Raw genomic sequence first — 25,487 nt, 5'->3', positions numbered from 1 at the left:
CCCCCCCATTCCAAGCACATCATAGACTCAAAGGTTGGGGACCTCTGGACTTCTGTTTCGTCCTGTATACTGTGAGTTGCCTAATTCCCCTATTTATCACTGGAGCAGCTTCCAAGGAGAGGTCCCAATAAGAGTCACCGTTTTAATGAGCAACTTGGCATTAACTTTATTCTATCTTCGGTATAATTTTTAAGTACATAAGAAAGGTTTCTTCTTTAAATTTTCACAAGCCTCGAGAGAGAGAGAGAGAAGTACAAGTCACAGGACAGTCTCAAAATAAGAAAAGATTGCATATCTTCTGGTAAGTTCCATTTCAGTGGGGAAAAAAGTGAACTTATTAAATGAGGCAAGAGAAGAAATAAGATATGCTATCCAAGAGACCAAGGAGTCAAGCGCACAGGCAGCTAGCTCCCTTTCGTGGCCAATACAGTACCGTGCCTTCGGCGCCTTAGCGCAACCGTTGCGGTGCCCCTGCTTAACACGCAAACTTTCTGCAGAAAGAAGTCAAGCAAAAAAAGAAAGCAGATAGCAGGGGAGGGGGGGAGTCTTTTAGCTTCTACAGTGTAAATCAATTTGAACTACACAACTGATTGCAATGAACTTGTGCTTACAAATAATGAAATAGTGGACTGGGAGTGCACACTCAACCCCTCTCTAGGTGTGTGAGAGAGGCAGGTGTTGAAAAAAAACTATCCAGGCAGGTTGAACATATCATAATGTCCAATTGCTCAGAAGCGAGACCCTTCGGGCACAACTTTCAAGGAGGGGGGGGGCTTGAACAGAAGAGTGTTAGTGGCAGCTTTCTGCCGCTGGCCAGACACCCGCGGGGGGCTCTGTTCCAATGAGGTCTTGTGGCACCGATAACCAAGAGGTCTCCCCACACATCATGGCACAACACAGAATTTTGTTTCACACTGAGCACATAGGAAGAGAAAAATATCACGGAGGAAGGAATGCTACACATCCCATTAGGAAGAGAAAATATCAGGGAGGAAGGAATGCTATACATCCCATTTTTCAGCCTTTGGTCCAGCAAAGCCATTCCCGGAATCTTTTGAACACCCCTGATTAGAACTGCAAAATATTTATCTGTTCCCTTGTAACTTACGCCAAAACGACCTGCCAGATACACTTTTAAATGCACACATCACCGGGGACACTATACCCTGATACATGTATTCTAAGAGGGAAAATAAAATCTCTCTTAAATGAAAGGGCCTCTGAAAGCCAACCACTGATACCAGCTCCAAAGTTAATGGGAAAAAAAGAAAAGAAACATCAGACAAATCAAGATTGATTGGTGACGCAGTTTGGTCTGATGGGGGGGGGGAATGCCACACCTTCCCCCACTGATCAACCACCAGAATCAAACAGTCCTGCCGCACCCTACCCCAAAATCCCAGCCTGAGGTAATTTTTAGTGAAGGCAGGTAGACGTTTCTCAGGTAGGACAAAAGCAGGTGGGAAAGAAGCAGATTGAGAGTGGGGGGCGGGGGTACAGGAAATCTAAAAAAAAAATTATCCCCCAAAAGCAGATTTGTCCCACAGAGGTGGTGGGGTGAAGAGAGGGAGTCATGTGTCTGGTCAGCTTATCCGGCTATTTCCGTCACCGTAGTGACTAGTTTCTGCCCATTCCACAGCGTCTTGAATTGCTCGGGGATCGGGAACTCGTTCTGAGGGAACAAAATTGTGTGAGTCAATATGGAATGCATTGGTTTTAAAGGGGGATCAGATAAGTTCATAAACCTCTCTGCCTATTTCCACAGTTACCAGCCACGATGGCTTAACACAGCCTCTGTGCTCAGAGAGGCAGTGCACACCCACAATACTAGTTACCAAAGGGCAAACAGCAAGGGATGGGCTGTTGGCTCCATGCCCTGCTGTGAGCTTCCAAGATACACCTGGCTGGCTACTGTGGAAAAACAAGATGCTGGATTAGATGGATATTCAATCTGATCCAAACAGGGCTCTTCCGCTCCTAAGTTATGTTTTATAAGAGGCCCCGTTATGCAGTCTCCATGAAGGTATCAATAGGGTTGCCAACCTCCAGGTACTAGAGATCTGCTATTACAACTGATCTCCAGCTGATAGACATCAGTTCACCTGGAGAAAATGGCCACTTTGGCAAGTGGGACTCTATAGCATTGAAATCCCCCCTCCCCAGGCTCCGCCCCAAACCCCCCCCCCGCTGGTGGCAAAGAGGGACCTGGTATCGAGAAAAACTTAAAATTCTGGCTCCCCATTCTTGCTTCTTAATCCTAACTGTGGATGTGTTAAGTCTTCCACCACAAGTATGTAAGTATGTAGATTCCCCAGCCTTAAGAGGTCTGCAGAGATCCTTTAGCAACACAGCCTTCTGGTCTAACTTCCGTTTCAGCCAGAGAGTGGTGATTTAGCCACGGGCCACTGAGTAGCTTCCGTTCAGCCGGAACGCTAGTGGAACCCCGCCCACCTACCTCCCCACAGCTGGAAAAAGACTTACAAAGTCGCCGCTGTCCGTGGGAACGAGAACATTCATCTCCGAAGACTTGGCACTGACAATCTCGCACTCTAGGGAATTCTTGCTCAGGTACACGTGACACCCGTCGGTTTTGTTGATGGATATGGTTGGCACTTTACCCAATACCTAGCAAGGGTGGCAAAGGATAGTTAGAGCTTTCTGGATCCAAGAACCACAGGACAACACAGATAAGAAAAGCAGCTAGATAGCCCCTTACTTACTCTAATTTAAAAAATGGCAGCGTATAAAGGATCTCAGGATCATTTGTCCTAAAGCTCAAATGGCTGTTTCACACCTAGTTCTGAAACGAGAGTGCCGAGATGTGCCTTTACCTGAACTTGGATGTCCCGGCTGTTTATAATCTCAACAATGCCCACGACATCATCAAACACCAGTCCCAGCTTCTTGCAGTTATCTGCAGAAGGGAGGGGTAAAGAAGGTAGAGGAAACATTACCGTATGTTGTAATCTTATAGCCCTAGCATGGCTCCTTGAAGAAGAAGAGTTGGTTTTTATAAGCCGACTTTCTCTACCACTTAAGAATTAAGGCGCATGACAAAGTTTGTGCCATTTCTTCCTTCAAAGTAGGGTTGCCAACCTCCAGGTGGGGCCTGGCAGTCTCCCAAGAATTAAAACTGATTTCCAGACTACAGCGAAGCGCTCCTCTTGAGGAAATGGTGGCTTCGGCGGGCAAACTCTATGGAATCACACCCTGCAGAGCTGCTCCCTTCCCCAAAATGTGCCTTCTCAAGGCACCACACCAAAATCTTCTGGAATTCACAACCCTACTTCCAAGCCAAGTAAGAACCACTGTACACACACTCATTCCAAACTCCAAGGTCAAGATTTTCCCAAGCTGCCGCAAAACGGGCTGGATACTTTTAGCTGCTTCTCACCATTGGCTTGAGTGATGCTTTTTGTCAGTGGCGCGGATATGCAGAAACCAGCCCACCGAGTTCAGGATATACAAGAGGAACTTGCTATTGCGCACTTCCCCTTGTTCCCCTGGAGATGGGACTCTGGAGCGCCTGCCTGTCTGCCTTGAGCAGCACACACCTTTCCCCTTTCCTGCTTCATATGCCAATTTATGAGCCGACAGGGAACCTTACCCAACGTGATGGAGTTGATCTTGCCTTTGATGTGGAGAGTGCTGTTCACGCACTTGTAGACATAGGCCACCTGCTTCAGTTCAGTGTTGCTGATTGCCAAGTTGGAGACGCCCTCTTGGTTTTCCTAAAGCAGGGAAGGGAAAGAAGGCTGTTTATCATGGCCTCCTTTAGGAGACAACCAGGAACAGCAGATACGTGAAAAAAGATCAGTACCAAGCAATATCTGCCCCTCCCTTGTCACCAATGGGCAACCAAAATGCCCCTCCCCCAAAGAGTGTGCGAGCACACACACACACACACACACACACACACACACACTGGTTTTTTTAAGAACTCAACTCTTAAATGAGGCCGATGTAGATGCCTGAGAATACATATTCCTGAGAGCCAGGGAAGAGGAGGCAGAGGGCTGTGCGCCCAGCACTGCACTAAACACACCTAAGTTCTGAGGAAAGGCAAGCTAGGTTCTGCTGTGCATATGTATTATGTAAATTGTGCACACCTGCATGATTTATTCCTGCTGCCGTACACTGTGGGAGGAGAGGGATTGGACAGACACTACAGAAAAGCAAGCTAGGTTCTGCTGTGCATATGTATTATGTAAATTGAGCATACTTGCACGATTTATTTTTGCTGCCATACACTGTGGGGAGAGGAACTGGACAGACACTGCAGATGTGCCCCCGACTGGAAGCCGATTTTGCAGATGCAACTCACACTCCTGAGAGATCTCTGGGTGGGCACCCACAGCCTATCCGAGCCGCCACAAGGGCTAGAGGCCAAGGCCTCCCAGATCACTCACCACTCTCCACTTCTTGCCTTCCAGCTCCAGGACAGGAGGGTCCTTCCTTAGCGGCTGTTTCTGGGAGGGATTGATAGCACAGGAGGGCTTCGGAGCCGTGAAGGGTTTTGGTCCTGTCCGCACTGAGCCACCTTGGTTCTTCAGCCCAGGGTTCTTGTGAGTCTTCATGTCATCGGACACGTGCTTCAAGCCTAGGACAGATTCTACGGTGAGCTCCCGGGACCAGGTCTTAAAAATGCCGGACAGCAAAGCCAACACCCTCAGTAGGAATCTAACCCTTGCACTGAACTCCTGCTTCATGGAAGGAAGTATTTCTTCACACAACGCATAGTTAAATTGTGGAACTCCCTGCCCCAGGATGTGGTGATGGCTGCCAACCTGGAAGGCTTTAAGAGGGGAGTGGACATGTTCATGGAGGAAAGGGCTATTCATGGCTATTAGTAAAAATGGATGCTAGTCTTGATGCATACCTATTCTCTCCAGGATCAGAGGAGCGTGCCTATTATATTAGGTGCTGTGGAACACAGGCAGGAGAATGCTGCTGCAGTCACCTTGTTTGTGGGCTTCCTAGAGGCATCTGGTTGGCCACTGTGTGAACAGACTGCTGGACCTTGGTCTGATCCAGCATGGCTTTTCTTATGTTTTTATGACATGCAGCGAATGGAACACTTTGTTAAGTTCAAACAAATCCAAATCCACTAGAAGGAGCTTTCCCCACTGGAGGAAAGAGCCTCTACCAGTGGGACAGATCTGTGGGACCCAACCCTGAGTCTAATCCCAACTCTGTCACTGAAAAGCTGTGCGAGCTGGCCACGACACCAGCTGAGAAATGAGATGCGCACATGCCTCCCTCACAGAGCTGCTGCAGCACAAACCACAGTTCTGGAGCTGCTGCAATAAAACTACAGGCTCAAAAGGCTCAAAAGATGGGTCTGCAGGATCCTCTTCTCCTGTGGCTTGGAAGCCACACACACCACCTCCCTTAACACCACTATTTGAAACCAATGATATATTTTTCCTAAGCTCAGAGGATTGCAATTTGTATGCTAAGCAAACGCATTCAGAACACTGATCGCTCTGCCCCTTGGGAATTACCTACCAGAAGTGATGGCTTCTCCCTGGTTGATCTGGGCAAAAAGCGCGGAGCGGGATGCGGAGTCATCTGAGCCAGAATTTGCAGAGGTAGGAGCTGGAGGAGGTGGAGGCCCGGGTGGTGGTGGTGGTGGGCCGCCACAAGGAGGAGGTGGAGGAGGTAGAGACCCCCCATCAGTTGCTATAGGTCCCTAGGGGTAAAGGAAAAAAAAAACAAGAACCCAGGGATTTCAAATCAGTACGAGTGACAGAGCAGCTTGACAGCCCAGTCTCAGCAGAGCTCGGAAGCTAAGCAGGGTCCAACCATGGTTAGTACTTTAGATGAGAGACCACCAAGGAAGGCGGAGGTTGCTATGCAGTGGAAGCCACCTCTGCCTTGAAAACCCTGTGGGTTGGAGTTGCCATAAATCAGTTGAAACTTGACAGCACGCAATTATTAGTATGAGTAACGGAGTCCTGGAACATATTCAAGAGGTGCTGATTTACTGAGCCGTAGGCTTTTATGACTTACAGCAGGGGCCTGAGACCTGTGGCTCCAGATGTACGGAACCAAATACGGCTGGTTTAAAAGGAAAACAAAATCTGTAAATTAAGGAATATCGGAGGGGGAAGGTGAGAGGCTAGAATAACCAGTATGGCAGGGAAAGATTGTTAGGGGACTAAAGAGATTCTTAGCGACGCTTTAGGAAAGGAAAATGATAAGACGGGAATAACTGCCAGGAATCCAAGTACGACCCATGTGCATATTTAAGCCAGTGTGCTAAAACAACTGCATAGGGTGTTCCCATGTATATTTACTGTGAGACCTCACTTGTGAGAGGCTAGAATAACCAGTATGGCAGGGAAAGATTGTTAGGGGACTAAAGAGATTCTTAGAGACACTTTAGGAAAGGAAATCGATAAGACGGGAACAACTGCCAGGAATCCAAGTACGACCCATGTGCATATTTAAGCCAGCGTGCTAAAACAACTGCATAGGATGTACCCACGTATATTTGGTTTACTGTGAGACCTCGGTTGTGCCAATTCCTAATAAAGGATTCACATCAACTGGCACCTGGACTGTGGAAATTTTCATGGATTACCATCTCACACATCAATTATCAGTACTACTAAGCTGCACACTTGCAATTATTTCAACAAGCACTTGCTGAAACAGAGCAGTCGTATGAAAGACGCACAAGTGCTATCACGTCCCGCCACAGTGCACACTCACCGTTTTGCTCCAGGTCAGCCCAGTGGTGTGATGCTCCTTAATGTATGCCTGCAGCTCTGTCCAGATGCTCAGATAAGCCTTCACCCAGTCTACATGCTTCTTATCTCTACGAGAAAGAGAAGCCAAGGCAAACTAATTGGTTCGGGTAAGGAGGGGGATATTTGAAACGCTGCCTGAAACTGGAGCCTTGGATTTCCTACTCCCTAGTTTGCAGATGGGGCTCTCTGTACAAACTGACTATTCTGACCTCTGCAATGATGAAACTCACCTACACAAACAGGCCCTGTTTGAGTTCACTTGTTTCTACCTTTGTCAACATCAGACTCTCCTTTTCGGACTTAACAGAAGGGTATTCCAAGTTTGCACTAACATCAGACTTTTTGCATTTTCATAAAAGGAATATGGCTTTATTAAAATTGGAATCAACTCCACTTCTACAAATAGACGAGGGATGTGGTTGCTGTTCGCATTTCTTGCTTACTGCGTGGTTTTCTAATTTCTGTAATTCAGTTGCTGAATTACTTATGTCACGTCTTACACTGTTTTTATTACACTGTAGCTTCGTAAGCTACTTATTAAATTATTTTTACATGTCTCATACTGTTCCTATTGCATTGCTAAATGTTGTGATCTGCCTTGAGCCTCATTAAGAAAGGCACACTATAAATAAATACAGCAGAGTCTACTTTGACATTTCTGTTAAGGGCTCAATGCCTAGGGTACAAAAGGTATTACAAGACTGAACTCCAACCCCAGGCAATGGAAGCCCAGCAGACAACCTGGACATCCAACCACTATTGGTTTATTTGAGGCACTTCCACTTTCATGTTTAAGGCAAGCAAAAAAAAAAAAAAAAAAACCCTTCCAAACTTACACATCTTTGTATTCCTTGAGGACACGATTGCTATAAAACATGGCTGCATCTGTCATCTCCTTTACATAAGGGCCTGGTTTGGGGGCCTACAGGAAGAGAATGCAACGTCAGAACACGAATGCTGAAACTTTACCCTAAACCTCAGCCTTTGTGAGTGAAGAGGAAACCTGCATTGATTTTTGTACCAACAGTTCTGGCTCTCTCCTCCCACAAAGAATCCTGGGAATTGCAGTTTGGAGGCTTCCGTCAGGAGGATCCCCTTACATGACTACAGTTCCCTGAGGAGAATGATCAGAACTGATTTAAGCTCACAGAACAAATAACATTCCGTCAAAAGGCTAACCCCACCAGTCCCCCAATATGAGGGGTGATGATTTCCATCTTAGCCAGATGGTTGAGGATGGTGATGGCTTCCATTTTAGCTGAACTCCCCCTGCCCCCACTTCCTATCCTGCCTTCCTAGTTACACTATTAGTCATACCTACCCTTAACCTTGATCCCTCTCCACTGGGACCAGTTTTCATCCCTACTCTGCTGACACCCACCACTGGAATGATTAAGGGCACCATCAGAAATTTTAAGACACGGAGAATTTAACTGGAAACGTAATGTTTTAATTTGTGTAATATGTTGTGAGCTGCTCCGAACCCAGTGTTGCCAGGGAGGGGCAGGAGATCAATCAATCAAATAAATAAATACCAGAACATCCTAGCAGAGTGGGAGAGTATACAGAACATAAGGCAATATCATATTCACCTCCTAGTGAGTGCACATAACCAAAATGTGCTCAGTTTTAAAACTATGCACACCCACTGGGAGGGGAATCCTGTATGGCATTAGGCACTGTATACTCCCCCACTCTCCGCTAGTATGCTCTGGTGTTTCTTTGGGCAACTGCTGGAGTCTCCCCAGAGAGGCCAAATCACTCATTGGGAATCTGGCTCTGAGCAATGTGGGGTCTTGGGTGGAAGAGACCCAGCTCTCAAATCCTTACCATGGCAACCCAGCCTAGCGCAGGGATGCTCTCACAAACTGCCGAGAGGTGATTGAACAGTTTGCTGCCACGGTTCTTCTCCCGGAAGCTCTGGACCACCTGGATCTGATCTGAGATTGGCTTCAGCAGGGATGAGAAGTTGTTCTGCAATTGAAAGTTATTTCAGAAATTATGCTGAACCACAAGAATACTTATGGATATTCTTGCCCTGTGTTCCCCCCTCCCCGGTCACAATTTAGATGGCTGACGCTACTGGCATACAGTTTCTCATGCCATGCAGGACTACATCTGTGACTTAAAGCCAGAGGTGGAACACATCAGCCACAGAGTTCAGATTCAGGGAGCTTCTAGTGGGTGGGCACACTAGCTAGAGCATCACAATGCCTTCCCACAGAGGTGGCTACCCACTGCATCTGTGCATGAGTCACTGCTCTGGCATGGCCCTCCTCCCATGAGCCTCTACTAAGAGCAAGTAATTCTGCCCCATGTCTGCTTCAGGTGGGATTGAAACAGTCAGTCATTCCCAGCAGAGAGACACAATAGAAGGACCTGCCCTTAGGAAAGGCTGCCTGTTGCATCTCCGCATGAGTAAGTGCTCTGGGCTTTTCTTCTGACTGGAAGCCATGCCAAGAACGGTGACTCATAAAGACACACAGGAGTAGCAGAGGAAGGGATGACACTTCTAAGGTAAAGTGAAAATAAAATACTCTAAAAGAAAACTCCCCTTATCGTCTAAGGCAGGGGTCCTCAAACTTTTTAAACAGGGGGCCAGTTCACTGTCCCTCAAACACTGTTGGGGGCCAGACTGTTGCGGGGGAGGAGGCAGCGATACGAGGGGGCTCTCCGGAAAAGCATCCTCCTTACAAGCCTGGTCCTTCCCCCTGTAGTGGTTAAGAGTGGCGGTTTGGAGCGGGGACTCTAGAGAACCGGGTTTGATTCCCCACTCCTCCACGTGAGAAACGGAGGCTAATCTGGTGAACCTGGTTGGTTTCCCCACCCCTACTCACGAAGCCAGCTGGCTGACCTTGGGCAAGTTACAGCTCTGTTAGCGCTCTCTCAGCCCCACCTGCCTCACAGGGAGTCTGTTGTGGGAGGGTATGGGAAGGGGATTGTAAGGCAATTTGAGTCTCCCTTTAGTGGTAGAGAAAGTTGGCATGTAAAAACCAAGGCCATTTATTCATGGAAGGGTTTGCCTTGGATTTGCCGCTCTCCAGATGCACATTTTCCCCATCCGAATTCTCCAAACTCTCCCCTGGGGTGGGGGTGGGGATTTACTTTTGAGTTCTGAGAATTCGGATGGGGAAAATGTGCATCTGGAGAGCGGCAAATCCAAGGCAAAACCTCCTGTGCATAAATGGCCACAAGTCTTTTTCTTCTCCCTGGAGATATGCCCAGCCCTCCCAAGGGGCCCCTATCCAGGCCACAAGGATACCCCCAGGAGGAGAGAGAGGCCCGAGCCGCGAGAACGCTGCCAACTGTGGCCAAAACAGGAACGCCAGGACAGGAAGGGGGCGACTGGGCGGCGTGCGAGGCAGCAAGACGCCTCGCGCACCCAGGAAAGGAGGTTTTGGGCCTGGGAGGGAGAGGGGGAAGGGGGCGACCGGGCGGCACGCGAAGCAGCAAGATGCCTTGTGTGCCCAGGAAAGGGGTTTTGGGCTGGAGAGGGAGCAGAGAAGGGGGCGACTGGGGCGGGCGGGAGGCTTCCAGTTGTGCGTACACAGCCAGGAAGCCCAGAAAAGATGTGGGGAGGGGGGCAAGGGGGGACTGGCTTCCTTGGTCCCCGGGCCGGACAAAAGCCCTCCGGGGGCCGGATCCGGCCCTCGGGCCTTAGTTTGAGGACCCCTGGTCTAAGGGAAGTATGCCTCCAATTTTAATTCAGAAAAGCATACGTCAGCTGGCAGACAACTGGGAAACAGAAGGGATGGAGCTGATATTAATAAATAAATATTTGAATGGGCAAGCTGATATGTATCCTTTGGGCTGGAATCCTATGACACAACAGGAAATTCAGGTGCCTACCCCCTACCCAATCTCAAATCACCTTTCTAGGCTGGGAGGAGAACCAGATGAGTCCTGTGGACTAGTGACCCAATAAGCATCATATCTGATACATCACTATCTGTCGTACTTTGGTCACATTATGAGAAGACAAGAGTCACTGGAAAAGACAATCATGCTACGAAAAGTTGTGGGCAGCAGGAAAAGAGGAAGACCCAACAAGAGATGGATTGACTCAATACAGGAAGCCACAGTCCTCAATTTGCAAGATCTCAGCAAGGCTGTTAAGAGTAGGATGTTTTGGAGGACTTTGATTCATAGGGTCGCCTTGAGTCAGAGGCGACTTGATGGCACTTAACACACACACACACCACTATCTAGTAAGTTATGCTCAGCACTGACTTCAAATCTAGGCTTTGGCATTCTGGAGAATGATGCCTGGCATGGAGAAGATGGTGGTGTTTTGACATCAAAGGTATCTGGGGAAGAAAGGGTGCCTCCCCTCACTTTGCAGCTACTCTTGCCCGCCATGGGTTTCCCCACACTTACTGCTGTTGGCTGCTGGCACTGAGACGCCATCACCAGGAGCGCTCGCTCCGTCATCAACCCTGCATGGACCATCTCAGCCTTCAAGAGAAAGGAAAGCATATATGACAGCTACAGGGGCCAACTTGAGACACTGGGGATTGGATGTACACATTATATACAATCAGTGACATTTCGATTGTCACTGTAATCCATCGAAGATGAAAGCCACAAGTTAAAAAAATTGGAACAAAGGCTGCATACCCTGTGAATGAAGACCACAGGGCAACAAGTGGACACACCATGGCCAGTGATGCCCCCATCATACTGCAAAAAAATCTTTGTCTTCAGCATCAGTTCGCTACTCTCCAGTCTACATTTTTCAAGCATTTCAAGAACACACACTGTTGAACAAAGGCGGCTTACGTGTTTTTGGACATCACCGCCAATTTCTTTGCTTATCTTCATGTACTCGGCTACGGGACCAGCCAAGAGAGAGTCAAAAGCTTGCACGTACTCAGCCACTCCTGCAGAGGGAAACAAAGGCGAGGCTAGGAGGAGAACTAGAGAGGCAGAAGATGGACTTGGCCTGAAGAATCTGCAAATCAGGTTCGCAGTAAGCATCCTCCCCCACCCTCAATCTTTTGCAAGGAGCATATCAGAATCATGTCTGCTCTGAGAACCAGGACTGTTGCCACTTGAGAACTTTTACTTTTTTAAAAAGGCAAGTGGTTGGGTTCCCGGTGGGTGTGGGTGAGACACCAGCCATTGGCAGCTGCATGTATCCACCAATCAATGTGCTAAGCTTAGCATCATTCCTCTGGAATATAGACTGGTGAACTATGGTGCTTCTTACCATTCGGAGAGCTGTCTCCATAGCTGCCACGCATTCCAGGGCCATGGGATGCCATCTCCAAGCGCCCCACAGCCTTCTCCAACCGCACCACTAGACTCTGCAGGTCTGTCATCTCTCACCACCTGCTAAGGCAAACCGCACATTCAGGAGTAGGGTGGAAGCTGAGGCAGCCAGTATGCACACAGATTTACTATAAGGGCCACCTTATACCAATCAGATGCCAAATGTCAGACTTAAGCCCAGAATAGATGACTGAAAGTCTTTCCCTTTGCTCAACTGTGGTAGCGCCAGAAACCAGGACTCTGGCCAGAAGCTCAGGTGAAACCACCCGACAATGTCTCTGAACTGCAAGCTAGAATAATCTTGGGGTTTTGCTTTCAGCAGACCACGCTGCAATCACTGGCAACACCAGAATCAGTGCCCCATCCTGGAGAGTTCTGATCCCAAAACACATGGCCCTCCGCACTCCCTAGGAAACTAGATAGATACTAATTTTAGTAATTACCACTTCCTAACACACCATTAAAGGAGCATGTTCATCTGCATGAACATACAAAAACAACAAGAGTTCAGTCTTTGCTGGGGATTTATAGCACCATCACGTCACTTCAGCCACCAGCCTGCCTTGTTTGTTTGAAGGTGCTTGCCTGCTCATACGTGCATTTGTATGAGCAGAGTGACACAGGAGTGCATAGTTCCTTTGATATGAGGCCAACTGATACAAACAAGGGATTCCCAAAGCTCATTCCTGACGTGGACCCCTCATACAACGTCCCCCTGCCTTTCCTTGTCAGAGTCTACCAAGATGAAGGGTTAAATCCACGTCAACACTAACAACTTGAAATCTTCATTAGCATTAATTGTGGGGTAGCACTACACCTGCACCCAAGTTAACATTGACAAGGAAATGGGAGGAAGGAATTCCTGCGGAAGAATGCACAAAGTCAAACCAACAACAAGTTCCCAATTGCTAAGCCATGGTTAAGAGACCAGCACTGCATCAGAATGGCATGCAGGAGATCACGAAAGCCTGTTCAGGCCTCCCTTGTGGTACAAAAACGCTAATATACTGGTCTGGTCTGCTGCTAGGACTCATCGTAGGGACAAGCCCTTAGAAGTCCTTCCTTAGCTGTTGGTAACAACATAAGAAAGGACATGCTGGATCAGACCAAGGGCCATCAAGTCCAGCAGTCTCTTCACACTGTGGCCAACCAGGTGCCTCTAGGAAGCCCACAAACAAGACAACTGCAGCATCCTGCCTGCATTCCAAAGCACCTCATATAATAGGCATGCTCCTCTGACCCTGGAGAGAATAGGTATGCATCATGACTAGTATCCATTTTGACTAGTAGCCATGGGATAGCCCTCTCCTCCATGAACATGTCCACTCCCCTCTTAAAGCCTTCCAAGTTGGCAGCCATCACCACATCCTGGGGCAGGGAGTTCCACATTTTAACTATGCGTTGTGTGAAGAAATACTTCCTTTTATCTGTTTTGAATCTCTCACCCTCCAGCTTCAGCACATGACCCCACATTCTAGTATTATGAGAGAGGGAGAAAAGTTTCTCCCTGTCCACTCTCTTCATACCATGCATAATTTTATAGACCTCTATCATGCCTCCCCTTAACTGCCTTCTTTCCAAGCGAAACAGCACTAAGCGCTTTAACTGCTCCTCATAGGGCAGTTGCTCTAGCCCCCTGGTATCCTGTGGTCTCCCATTCCCACTTCCAGAAACCTGGTAACTGATCCTTAATATTTCTGCATGAACTACAGGCAGTTCCCCAATTAGCCATTTGGGACTCCCGTGGCATGTTCCATGAGTACACCAAAAAACAAACCAGCTAAAGGTAGATTTCACAAATTCTGTGCTAGGACTCCACAAGCACATGCAGTCGCTTCCTGCTCTGGCCCTTATGGTCCAGAAGGAACACAAGAAGGCAATGAGGATAGTGTGTTTTGTCAACAGCACAGACAAAGTGCTCAAGACGAGTTCAGATCACCCTGCCTGCATTGGTGGTGAAACATGGCAAGAGCAAATAAACTTCCCCCAGCATCTCCTGCAGCAGCTTCTAGGTATAATGGAACGCCAGACAGCATTCCTCAACTGCTTCCTCCCCCCCCCCAAACTCCCGACAAGAAAAGCAACTACTTAAAAACATAATTTCCTGTCCAAAACCACAAAGCCACCGCTCCTATTTAGAGGTCTGCAAAGGAAAAAAGGGGGCCTGCGTGTGAGACACATGAAATGCACAGAATGCTAAAGAGACACCGGAGGTTGAAGCAGGGCTCCCTTTAGAAGGAAGAGGGAGCTCTCTCTCCTGTTCTCACTAGGAACAGGCGGCCATTGTGCTTACCTGAGGCCAAGAGAGCAACTGCAAAGCCCGTTTAAGCAACCCAAGCCTGGTGACGGGCAAGAGTTAAATTAGCACGCCAGGCCCAGACACATGCCAAGGCGAGCAGCTGCCCAAGATAAGGGAACAATCGGGCCCCTGTTTGTGCCTTCTTTCCCTGCAGAATCTTGTTTTCCGAGGGATGCTGAAGAAAAGGATTGAGGCACATGAGTTTTCTTAACTGCCTTCCCTCAGAGGCAGCTAACAAAGCCTGCCATTAGCCTTCCAAACCGTTTAGGAGTTCGCCCACAAGCGAGCTGAAGTCAGGGGAAGGCAGGGAGGGGCCGGCCGGCCACTTTCTTTCAAATCGCAGCAGTCATCTGGAGGATGAATCAGAGTGCCAAGCCAAGAACAAAATTCCCTTATATCGCCTAAGAGCTCAAAGCTAAGACAGCCAACATTTTAACCTCTAGTCATGGGCCACAGCGCTGGGCCTAAAGAGGCAAAGGGCTTACTAAATTAAGCTTCAGGCTCCCTGGCTCTTTGAATTCTGGGCTGCAGACAATGAACCGCACGCAAATTCTGCAGCATCCACGCAGCCTGTGCGTGGGTTTCACTGGCAGCTTGGAAGGAACTCAGATGTCAGCCCAAAATCTGAGTGGTGCTTTTGTTTGCTCTTCCTGTCTCCAGGTGTAAGGTTCAGTCACAGCCAGAGGTTCAAGGCAAAGGAGCCTTGGCTTTTAGCCCTGGCTTGTGCTGTGCGGCCTTGCACAAGATGGCCCCTTGGATTGAGGACCGGCCCAAGCTTACCTAGCTATTTTTGTTTCATTTAAAATTGTACTTTTAAGCTGTTTTTTGATTGGGGCTTTTTGGAGGGCATTGTTATAGTCCACTGTAGGTCACTTCAGGGAGAAAAAGAAAGGAATAAAAATTTTCAGTGCAATCCTAAGAACACTTCCTTGGGAATATACTTGAGTAAGATTCTGAGTAGACCTGTTTAGGATTGCTTTGTGAGTCACCCAACAAACTGGGCAATGTGTAGAAAGTTACACCTTCGTAAGTCAATTGAAGCCAATGGCCTTAGAAGGGTGTAACTTCACTTAGGAATGTACTGCCTGTCTAACACTGAGCACCTGCAGTTCAGAATGATCCATACTCACCTGAAAAGGCATGAAAGCTGCTTGCTTGCCCTGAGATACAGTCCCACCCTGCATAGGGATGTGTTGTATGAAGGAATCACATGAGTGGGAACCATGTTGTGTCTCCTTCCAATGCAAAGGTCAGCCAGCCAATAGAAATGAAGCATGGCACTTCTCCCCATTAATGGACTGCTGGAGATGCATGGGGCTGCAGTATAGGGAGGCATTTCCGCAGGCTTGGTGGGCAAGTTATCAATGGGCCCTTGATAACAGTTGATCCCAAGCCACAAAATCACACAACATTTTGCAACAATATCGATCAAAACTAAAAGGCCAGAAAGTTATGCCATTTGTATCATGATAGATTTCCATCTGCAAGTTCTATGGAATAAAGTATTCCACTGCGTACGAAAGAGAGAGAGAGGTAGACAGACCGAGAGAGGCAGACAGACAGACGCAGTCAGACAGAGATAAAAAGATACAAGATTGTTCCACATACACAATACTGTCACTGGGTCTTCTGATGATCCTTAAATTAGACAGCTGGCCTGGGGAGGGCTGTCTGACACAATGTTCTGCTCCCACTCACCACACATACTGCCCACAAAGAAGAGGAAGAGAACAAGCTTCCTTCCTGGAACAGACAACTCTTCTCAACTTCCCCTTTACAGGAAGGACACCATCATCTACTGAGACTTACTGCTACACTAATTCAGGTTAAGCTCATATGCTTTCCCTTCCACCTTAAAAATATTTATAACCTACATGGAGCTTCCAACGGCTGATCTGGGAAGGAAATTATTCAGGCCCATAATTGTGGCATCAGACGATTTAGGGCATCTGACGCCAATATGCCCAATAAGCATTAACTTGCACGCGACCCTTCCACTTGTTCACACAGCAGAGGGCAGGTCATTTCTTCAGGATGAAAGACCAAGCGCGGAAATGCTTCCACAGCAGTCTCAAAAGTCCCTGGGATCCTGGCTGTCAAGAAGAGGAATTCACTCGGAAAGTAAGGAGGTTAAAGCAATTGTCAGAGCTCCCAGCTACACTTAGTGGAGGCTGAGAACCCAGGGGCCAGTTAAGATTTCCAGGAAACAACCCCTTTAGACCTTTCTGCCCAGTACAGCAGAAAGCGCAGCAGCACTTTGCATTTAAAAAAGGCAAAAAAGTGATAACAGTAGCACTTTCCTCTTACTAAGCCCGGCAACTTCAAATGCACTGCCCTAACCTCCAATTCTGGAAGAGCATCCGGGTTTCGCTGCAACTGTTAAGACTTACATTTTCAACACTCCTTTAAAACACATCAGAGACAGATAACAAAATTAAGAAATCCCAGCATGAAAATAAAATATGCGGTAACCAGCTTCCTGTGACCGAAGCAGATTAATAAAAACAAAGAGTTGGTTTTTATATGCCGACTTTCTCTCCCGCTTAAGGAAGAATCAAACTAGCTTACAATCACATTCCCTTCCCCTCCCCACAACAGACACCCTGTGAGGTAGGTGGGGCTGAGAGAGCTGTGACTAGCCCAAGGTCACCCAGCCGGCTTCCTGTGTAGAAGTGGGGAAACAAATCCAGTTCACCAGATTAGCGTCCGCAGCTCATGTGGAGGAGTGGGGAATCAAACCTCGTTCTCCAGAGTCCACTGCTCTAAACCACCACCCTTAACCACTGCACCAACAACAACCACTACACCACGCTAGCAACAGCAACCAGGGAAATTAGAAAACAAAAATCAATATTCAAAATACCTGGAGAAAACACAAATTTGTATCTGGCACCTAGAACTTCACAAATGTCAAGTTGGGCAGAAGCAGCAAAGAAAGAAAGGTTGGTATTAAAGATGTCCACCTCTGGCGATGGCGAAACAAACACTGACTGTTACTGCCTTGTATTCCCAGCGATGTATTAAGATATTGTCGAAGGCTTTCACGGTCAGAGTTCATTGGTTCTTGTAGGTTATCCGGGCTGTGTAACCGTGGTCTTGGAATTTTCTTTCCTGACGTTTCGCCAGCAGCTGTGGCAGGCATCTTCAGAGTAGTAACACTGAAGGACAGTGTCTCTCAGTGTCAAGGGTGTAGAAAGAGTAATATATAGTCAGAAAGGGGTTGGGTTTGAGCTGAGTATTGTCCTGCAAAAGTATTGTCCTGTAAGTATCAAGATAATGTGCTAATGAGGGTATGGTATGTTAATATGGAACCATTGTATCCTGAAGTGATCTGTTAATGTGTGTAATCCAAAACTAATCTGTATGGCTATTGTTGAATGTTGTCTTTGTCTGGAGGTTTTTCAGGGCAGGAAGCCAAGCCTTATTCATTCTTAAACTCTCCTCTTTTCTGTTAAAGTTGTGCTGATGTTTGTGAATTTCAATGGCTTCTCTGTGCAATCTGACAAAATAGTTGGTAGAATTGTCCAGTCTTTCAGTGTCTTGGAATAAGACCCTGTGTCCTGTTTGTGTCAGTCCATGTTCAGCCACTGCTGATTTCTCAGGTTGGCCAAGTCTGCAGTATCTTTCATGTTCTTTTATCCTTGTTTGTATGCTGCGTTTTGTGGTCCCGATGTAAACTTCTCCACAGCTGCAAGGTATACGATATACTCCTGCACCCCCTCACCTCTGCAGGAGTATATCGTATACCTTGCAGCTGTGGAGAAGTTTACATCGGGACCACAAAACGCAGCATACAAACAAGGATAAAAGAACATGAAAGATACTGCAGACTTGGCCAACCTGAGAAATCAGCAGTGGCTGAACATGGACTGACACAAACAGGACACAGGGTCTTATTCCAAGACACTGAAAGACTGGACAATTCTACCAACTATTTTGTCAGATTGCACAGAGAAGCCATTGAAATTCACAAACATCAGCACAACTTTAACAGAAAAGAGGAGAGTTTAAGAATGAATAAGGCTTGGCTTCCTGCCCTGAAAAACCTCCAGACAAAGACAACATTCAACAATAGCCATACAGATTAGTTTTGGATTACACACATTAACAGATCACTTCAGGATACAATGGTTCCATATTAACATACCATACCCTCATTAGCACATTATCTTGATACTTACAGGACAATACTTTTGCAGGACAATACTCAGCTCAAACCCAACCCCTTTCTGACTATATATTACTCTTTCTACACCCTTGACACTGAGAGACACTGTCCTTCAGTGTTACTACTCTGAAGATGCCTGCCACAGCTGCTGGCGAAACGTCAGGAAAGAAAATTCCAAGACCACGGTTACACAGCCCGGATAACCTACAAGAACCGATGTATTAAGAGTTTGAAAACGTTATAAAAAATACTGTTCGCACTTTGTTTGACCCCTTTAGCTGTGAAGACGTCTTCCAACTATTTATAAGCCGTGGTATCCAAAAACCCTTTTAAAGCGATGTTTTTTACAACATTTTCAAACTCTTAATATATCGCTGGGAATACAAAGTGCAGTAACCCCCACTGCCAACAGTTTCTTTTTTAACAGAAAAAGGCAGCTGAAATTTCACGACAGCACAGCCCACAAAGTTATTCATCCACAATCTTTTACACCACCTGAACAAAAGAATGACTTCCAATTTCCAAGGGCTTTCCTACCCAAAGGCAGTTCAAGCCCACCGTGGCCAATATGTAGCTTAATTAAATAATAAATGCAAGAAGGGCAGGGTTTGAACCTAGCTAAGTTGCAGCAGCTGCCCACTAGAAATCATCCTCCATATTCAATTCAATGCAGAATGAGACATTGTGACAACCTAAAGTTGTAAAACTACCTCCACTTCCAAATTTCTGCACTTGAATATTGAGCAATGGAGAAGAACACACACATCAGAAGGTGGGGGGATAGGTGGGCTGAGTCAGTAACTTTACATTCTAATACTGACATTCCAAATCTGAGGATACTTAAATCTGGTGATCTGAGCTGTGAACAGGCAAGACAGAGCTTCCTACAAACCTGAAAAAGCCCCTGACTTGCAGAAAAATGTGAAATCTAAATAGAGTACATTAGGGTTTTTAAAAAACCCAAAAATGATAAATGGATTGCCTGTTGCCTTCCCTCAGTGGCTGTTGCTAGGCATCCACAGCATTCCAGGCTGGGTTTCTCTGAATAAAAGGCAAGGGGAGAGGCAGTGCCCTTTCTAGGGTTGTTTTGGCCATTGAGGGAGGATTCATCGTGGCCAGGCTTGGCTAGGGTTACATAAGAAAGGCCTGCTGGATCAGACCAAGGTCCATCAAGTCCAGCAGTCTGTTCACACAGTAGCCAACCAGCTGCCTCTAGGAAGCCCACAAACAAGACAACTGTTCCAAATAATAGGCATGCTCCTCTGATCCTGGAGAGAATAGTTATGCATCACGACTAGTACCCATTTTGACTAGTAGCCATGAATAGCCCTTTCCTCCATGAACATGTTTACTCCCCTCTTAAAGCCTTCCAAGTTGGCAGCCATCACCACATCCTGGGGCAGGGAGTTCCACAATTTAACTATGCGTTGTGTGAAGAAACACTTCCTTTTATCTGTTTTGAATCTCTCACCCTCCAGCTTCAGCAGATGACCCCACGTACTAGTATTATGAGAGAGGGAGAAAAGCTTGCCAGCTCCAGGTTGGGAAATTCCCAGAGATTGAGGTGGAGTCTGGGGAGGGAAGGGTTTGGGGAAGAGAGAGGCCTCAGCCAAATATAATGCCATAGAGTCCACCCTCCAATGCATCCATTTTCTCAAGGGGAATAGATCTCTGTTGTCTGGAGATCAGTTCTAATTCCGGGAGATCTCTAGGTCCAACCTGGAGGTTGGCAACCCTAGGCCCAGCAGCAATCACTGGGTGATTTGATACCACCAAACATGCATGATTCAGCTAGGCCTGGCTGCTTGGTACTATTCAACAGCAGCCACCTTATGAAATCCAGTATGGTGTAGAACTTAAGAGCTTCAAAGTAGGATCTGGGAGACTGAGGTCTGGGTGATTTTAGGTTAGTCACATAATTTCAGCCTAACCTAACTCACAGGGTTGTTGTAAGGATGAAAAGTAGGAGAGGAGAGTGATGTAAGCTGCTTCGGTCCCTACTGTGGAGAAAGGCAGGGTATAAATGAAGTAAATAATTAACATAGCTGAAGATGGGAGGAAGATGAAAGGTAGATTGGTGAATGGCTGAGGAGAAAACAAAGCAGGGAAACGGGAGAGGATATGGTGTTTGCCAGAGGATGGAAAGAGGAAATGGTGCATGGAGCGGGATACAGGGGAAAGTGATGTACTCCCCCACAACTCCTTGAGAGTTACTTACCAGGCAAGAGGGCCTTGCCCAGTGGCCACCACCACACAACTGGGCCACAGTTTTCCAAGTTAGAGGTTTCTTGGGGGGTGGGGGTGGGGGAAGCTGAAGACAGAGGGTTGGCTGTTGGGTGTGAAGGAGAGAAGGAAGCAGGAAAAGAAGAGAAGGAAGCAGGAAAAGGAGAGAGGCTATGGGGATTTGCAGGAAAGGGAAAGAGGAAATAGTGGGTGAGGGAGAATTGAAGCGCCTCCTGCAAATCCTTGTGGGATCCCACTTGTTATATCTATTTCTGAACACGGCCAGTTTAATGCATGATACTTGGTAGGGTGGACAGTTGTGAAGAGATGATCAAGGCAGCGGGGCAGGAAGGAGGCAGCAGGGAGTGTGGAGGAGGCAAGCTGCTGAAAAGGTGAATGAGGGAAGGAAGAAAGAGGCAGCATGGGAGAGAGCAAGACAGTGAGACAGAATGAACAGGCGGTGGCAGGGAGGGTGAAGGAGGCGGTTCTGCCAGGTAGGCAAGTGAGCTGTGTGCGCAGCAGTAGAGGCAGCTACAGAGAAGCTAGCGCAAGCAGGCAAGGCAGCTGTGACACAGGAGAATGGGGGGCAAGACAGATAGCAGGAGGTAATGGGGGAACACGGGGGCAGAAAGCTGTAGGTCCCCCCCACGCCTGTCAGTTCTATTCTATTCATCTGCTTGAAGAGACCATGAAAGGGCTATAAAGAAGAAAACAGAAGCTTCAATTTAGGGACAAAATGCAGCTGAACGCAATTGTCATGGTTTCTTCCTTGCACTGGCAGAATCTGGCAAGTCTCTACAATTTTCACAGAAGAATTTTGAGACTGTTTCTGGTTTATGGACCACAGGCTAAGGTGCCATTCTGAATCACTAAGCCCGTTGCATTCCATATGGGCCTGATTGGATTAGAGCACTATTACCTCCATCTGATTGCATTTCAGATACCGGATTACTCACAGTCTGAAATCTCAGACCCAGAACAGCTTCTAGCTGTGTAGGCATTTAACAAGATGCTGCAGGCCTGGCTCCTAGTGGAATGCAGGGCCAAAAAGAACATGATTCCTGAATATCAGGAAGATAGCATCTGTCTCTAGAACATCAGATTTCTCAATTTCCTGGTAGTCTGACAAGAAAACCCCAACTCTCTCTGAAGCAAGTCTGCAAATGCAGAACTCAGCTGAAGCACTCCTTAAATCTTCTTGCTACAGGCATTGACCTATTTGAAAAGCAGCCCCTGTGCTTAAAAGTCACTGTCCTTGCAAGCGCTAGGTGAAGAGCCATTTTAAAATACGCTAAGCATCATGTTTCCTTAACGCTGCTTAAAATCCTATTGGTACACTGAAACCCTGCTGAAGCAAGTCCTCATCCCCAGAGGGTATTTACTACCAAAGGATAAGTTGGGGATACTGCCTTATTAAAAAGGGTTTGTTTAGTGCCAACAAAACATCTGATTGTGATGAACGCAAACCCACTTTGAATTATGGTTCCACACACTGGTTTGCAGCCAATCTTTAAATGTATTGTATGTATTATTTAGCAATAGCTAAGGGGGAAATCTGTGGCTGAAGTATTACAACCATTCAAACTTGCAGACACTGTGATGACACCCTCTCCAAAAACACACACCATTTTATTCTTCCTTAACAAGCCTTGTTCCCATAACAAAGTCATGAGCCTTTTCTTTTTTGGGGAGTTAAGCTTCCATCCACTTCACCTGCCAAAGGATCTTTCAGACACATGTTTCATACACCAACATGCCCCTTGAAGTGCTCCTTGTTCGCTATAAGTGCCCGAAAAACAAGATTCTCTTTAGAAGGGCTTAAGCCCCTGGTTTGTTTGTTTTTAAATTATGGCAGCTCAGAATAGGAAGGGGGAAGGAAGTCGAGCCACTTAGACTCTGTTTTCCTGTCACAGCGGACTTTTAGGAGAGCCATTTAAGGGCTTCCAAGCTGTATTGCTAAATCCCAGGCAGACAACCACAAAGAGCTCAGCAGTATTGTACACTTCAAAATTAAGAGAGCAAGCTGGAGGACCGTAGCACATGAGAGGGGGAGCAGTTTGGAAACTCTGCCTTCCAAAACCACCTCCTTCAGGATTCTCTAAACTGTCAGGGGCTTGAGCAGGCGGTCATCCCCCCCACCCGCTCCCTCCTAATTTCCAGCGGGCTGCTTTCAACGTTCCATCACTTCTGGAGTATGCTCAGAGGTGAACTGTAAGGGATAGTGTTCTTGTGGCCACCATTAGTCATTTTCAAATGTTTCAAGGGCCTGGTGCTGATCCTATCCCCCTGGTGCTTTATCAAATTCCCAAATCCCTCCCCCTTCGCTAAGACTGTTTTAGCACTAGAAAAGGTACGGGGGGGGGGGGGGAGGAGAGAAGATTAGGTCCTTGTGGGATTTTTGTATGAGTTTAAATTGGCGGCCACAAGAATGCTGTCATGTATAGTTTGGCCCTCAGTTCTTGTCATTCCATTCCCTTAGATTTTCTTCATTTGCAGGTCCAGGGAACCTGCCTTGCTTGACTGCAGACCGCCTGGTTTTATTGCCTGGTTTTGTTGTCCATCAAAAAGCCAGCTATTTTACTATTAGATATAGTAAAGGGGGGGTCCACAAGGAGGAGAAGTTTAAGCCCACCCTGCCAGTCCGTTACCTCCCCTCTTGTTCTGCCTCTGTTCCTCCCCCTCCTTAACATGGGTTGGTTGGTTTTGGCAAGCTCCGTGCATGCACAAGTGTTGCTTTATACTTCTTTGAAATTTTAACTCTGTGTTTTTTGGAACTTTCATATCACCCATGATCTGCAGGAAAATATGCCCTAATCCTGGGAGATTCACCCACCTTGCAGATTTTTTGGGCTGCATGGGAAAACCATCCACCGCTATTAGATATGTAACTTATTAGCATTTATGTTCCTGTTGAAATTATTCAACCGCACTCCTTCCTTACTCCCCAGCTCTTAATGTGGCACTATAAAGGACTCTGTCCAGCCACACCATTTTCACTTAGCACACAGCCTACCTTTGCCTACTGAGCAGCAAAGATCACAGAACCTCTCAGATGCACTTGATCCAGAAAGAATCCAAAGGCTCAATTTGCTGCCAAATCTGTGATGGACAGCAAGGAACGGCAGAGGAGAAATAAAGAGGATTGTAATGAAAAGCTACTGTGCAGAGGGGAGCAACAACCTTTCAGCCGCCTTTGAATGCCATTACTTGATCACTCCTTTGGCGCCGTAGTGTGGAAGCCAGATGCTTACCGGAGCCAGCAACAGGAGCCAGTGCTGAGAGCCGTGATGAGCTACTCAGGAATATTCTTATCTTGTTAGTCTATACCTGCAGCTTGCTTGCCAGCAGGCCAACAATCAGGCTCTAAGGAAAGGCTCCATTCTAAAGAGAATACTTCTGGAATATACACAATGAACAGCCAAAATGCACGCACAGTTTGAAGCCTACTGAACAGGACTGTGCAAAGGTATTACTGTTGCACAATATGCCACCCACTTGTGCTAAGTCTTTTGAGGTCAGGGTCAGCCATATTCCCCAGCTACCAACTGAAGTCATCATGCTGCCTACTAAGCTTGCTTCAGCTGTATAAAGATGGGGCCACAGGAAGCAAATGCTTTGTGACTCCATGCAAGTGAAGCTAAAGCACAGGAAGATGCCTTGGGTGAAGAAGGGCTACTCCAGAGGTCCCCCAACCTTTTTGCGCCTGAGCGTTCCTTTGGCATTCTGACACAGAGTGGTGGGTGCAACCCTAAAATGGCTGCCACAGGAGGCAGAACCAACCTCAAAATGTCACTGATTGAGGTTATCCACAACTCTGATAGTAGGTCTTCCACTTTTCAGGCAGAAGCTCTGCTTAACAGGAAGCCTTTTTAAATGAACATATTACTTTCAAATATATTCTTGCATCACCTTCAGTCATTGCAATGAATACCCCTGTGCTGTGGTGGCAGCTGCTACCAAAGCAACTAAAAAAAATTGGATAGTCAATCAGATGGCCAACGGCCAATCAAAAGCCCCACCCACTTTTTAAAAACACTTGGCAGGTAGAAGAAGAAGAGTTGGTTTTTATATGCTGACTTTCTCTGCGACTTAAGGGAGAATCAAACCGGCTTACAATCACCTTCCCTTCCCCTCCCCACAACAGACACCCTGTGAGGTAGGTGAGGCTGAGAGAGCATGACTTGCCCAAGATCACCCAGCTGGCTTCACGTGCAGGAGCGGGGAATCAAACCCAGTTCTCCAGATCAGACTCCACCGCTCCAAACCATTGTTCTTAACCACTACACCATGCTGGCTCCATGAAAGGTGCTATGAAAGGTGTCAGCAGGTGTCACGGCACCCTCAGACATCACACTGGGGACCCCTGAGCTACTCTTTCCATGCTTGCAGAAAGCCTACACCATATTAGGTGCCCTAAACAGCCTTGCAAGCACATTAATAGTCCATTAAAAAATTTAAATGGCCCACCTACTGACATTTCTGTTCAGCGTTTGTGGAACAATGACAATTTGAAACACAAAAGAGAACCGAACCCTCTTCCAGTCTACAAATTGCTTGGTTGCCCCAAGGCCATTCTTGTTTGCCACGTATGATCAGGTGCATACACAGGCTTGATTCCTAAGTCAGGAGCCTGATGCTAAAGAGGCCAGTCTTGGTATACTGTCCTGGCCATAAACTTATCATGAGCAAGGCTCACTGACTTAAATGAGACATGCCTCTCATCTATACAGAATTGTCAGGGCACATGGTCCTTCACAATGGAATAACCAAC

The 25,487-nt window shown here is 47.1% G+C and overlaps 1 protein-coding gene across 1 annotated transcript; it reads right to left on the bottom strand.

Annotated features, from left to right (window-relative positions):
- Positions 1-1,500: 1,500 nt before the first annotated feature.
- CAP1 (cyclase associated actin cytoskeleton regulatory protein 1) lies at positions 1,501-12,076 on the bottom strand. Its single transcript, XM_056847504.1, has 12 exons — positions 11,965-12,076; positions 11,535-11,635; positions 11,133-11,210; positions 8,586-8,729; positions 7,592-7,677; positions 6,718-6,823; positions 5,509-5,692; positions 4,410-4,600; positions 3,608-3,731; positions 2,832-2,914; positions 2,482-2,625; positions 1,501-1,672 (listed from the first exon to the last, which is right to left on the bottom strand). Exons 1-12 carry the CDS (start codon positions 12,074-12,076, stop codon positions 1,589-1,591), a joined length of 1,437 nt encoding a protein of 478 aa, XP_056703482.1. The 3' UTR covers positions 1,501-1,588.
- Between the last annotated feature and the right edge of the window lie 13,411 nt (positions 12,077-25,487).

The sequence above is a fragment of the Euleptes europaea genome, chromosome 3 (assembly GCF_029931775.1).
Source record: "Euleptes europaea isolate rEulEur1 chromosome 3, rEulEur1.hap1, whole genome shotgun sequence".
Classification (NCBI taxonomy): domain Eukaryota; kingdom Metazoa; phylum Chordata; class Lepidosauria; order Squamata; family Sphaerodactylidae; genus Euleptes; species Euleptes europaea.
This window is presented reverse-complemented; position numbering and strand designations above follow the sequence as displayed.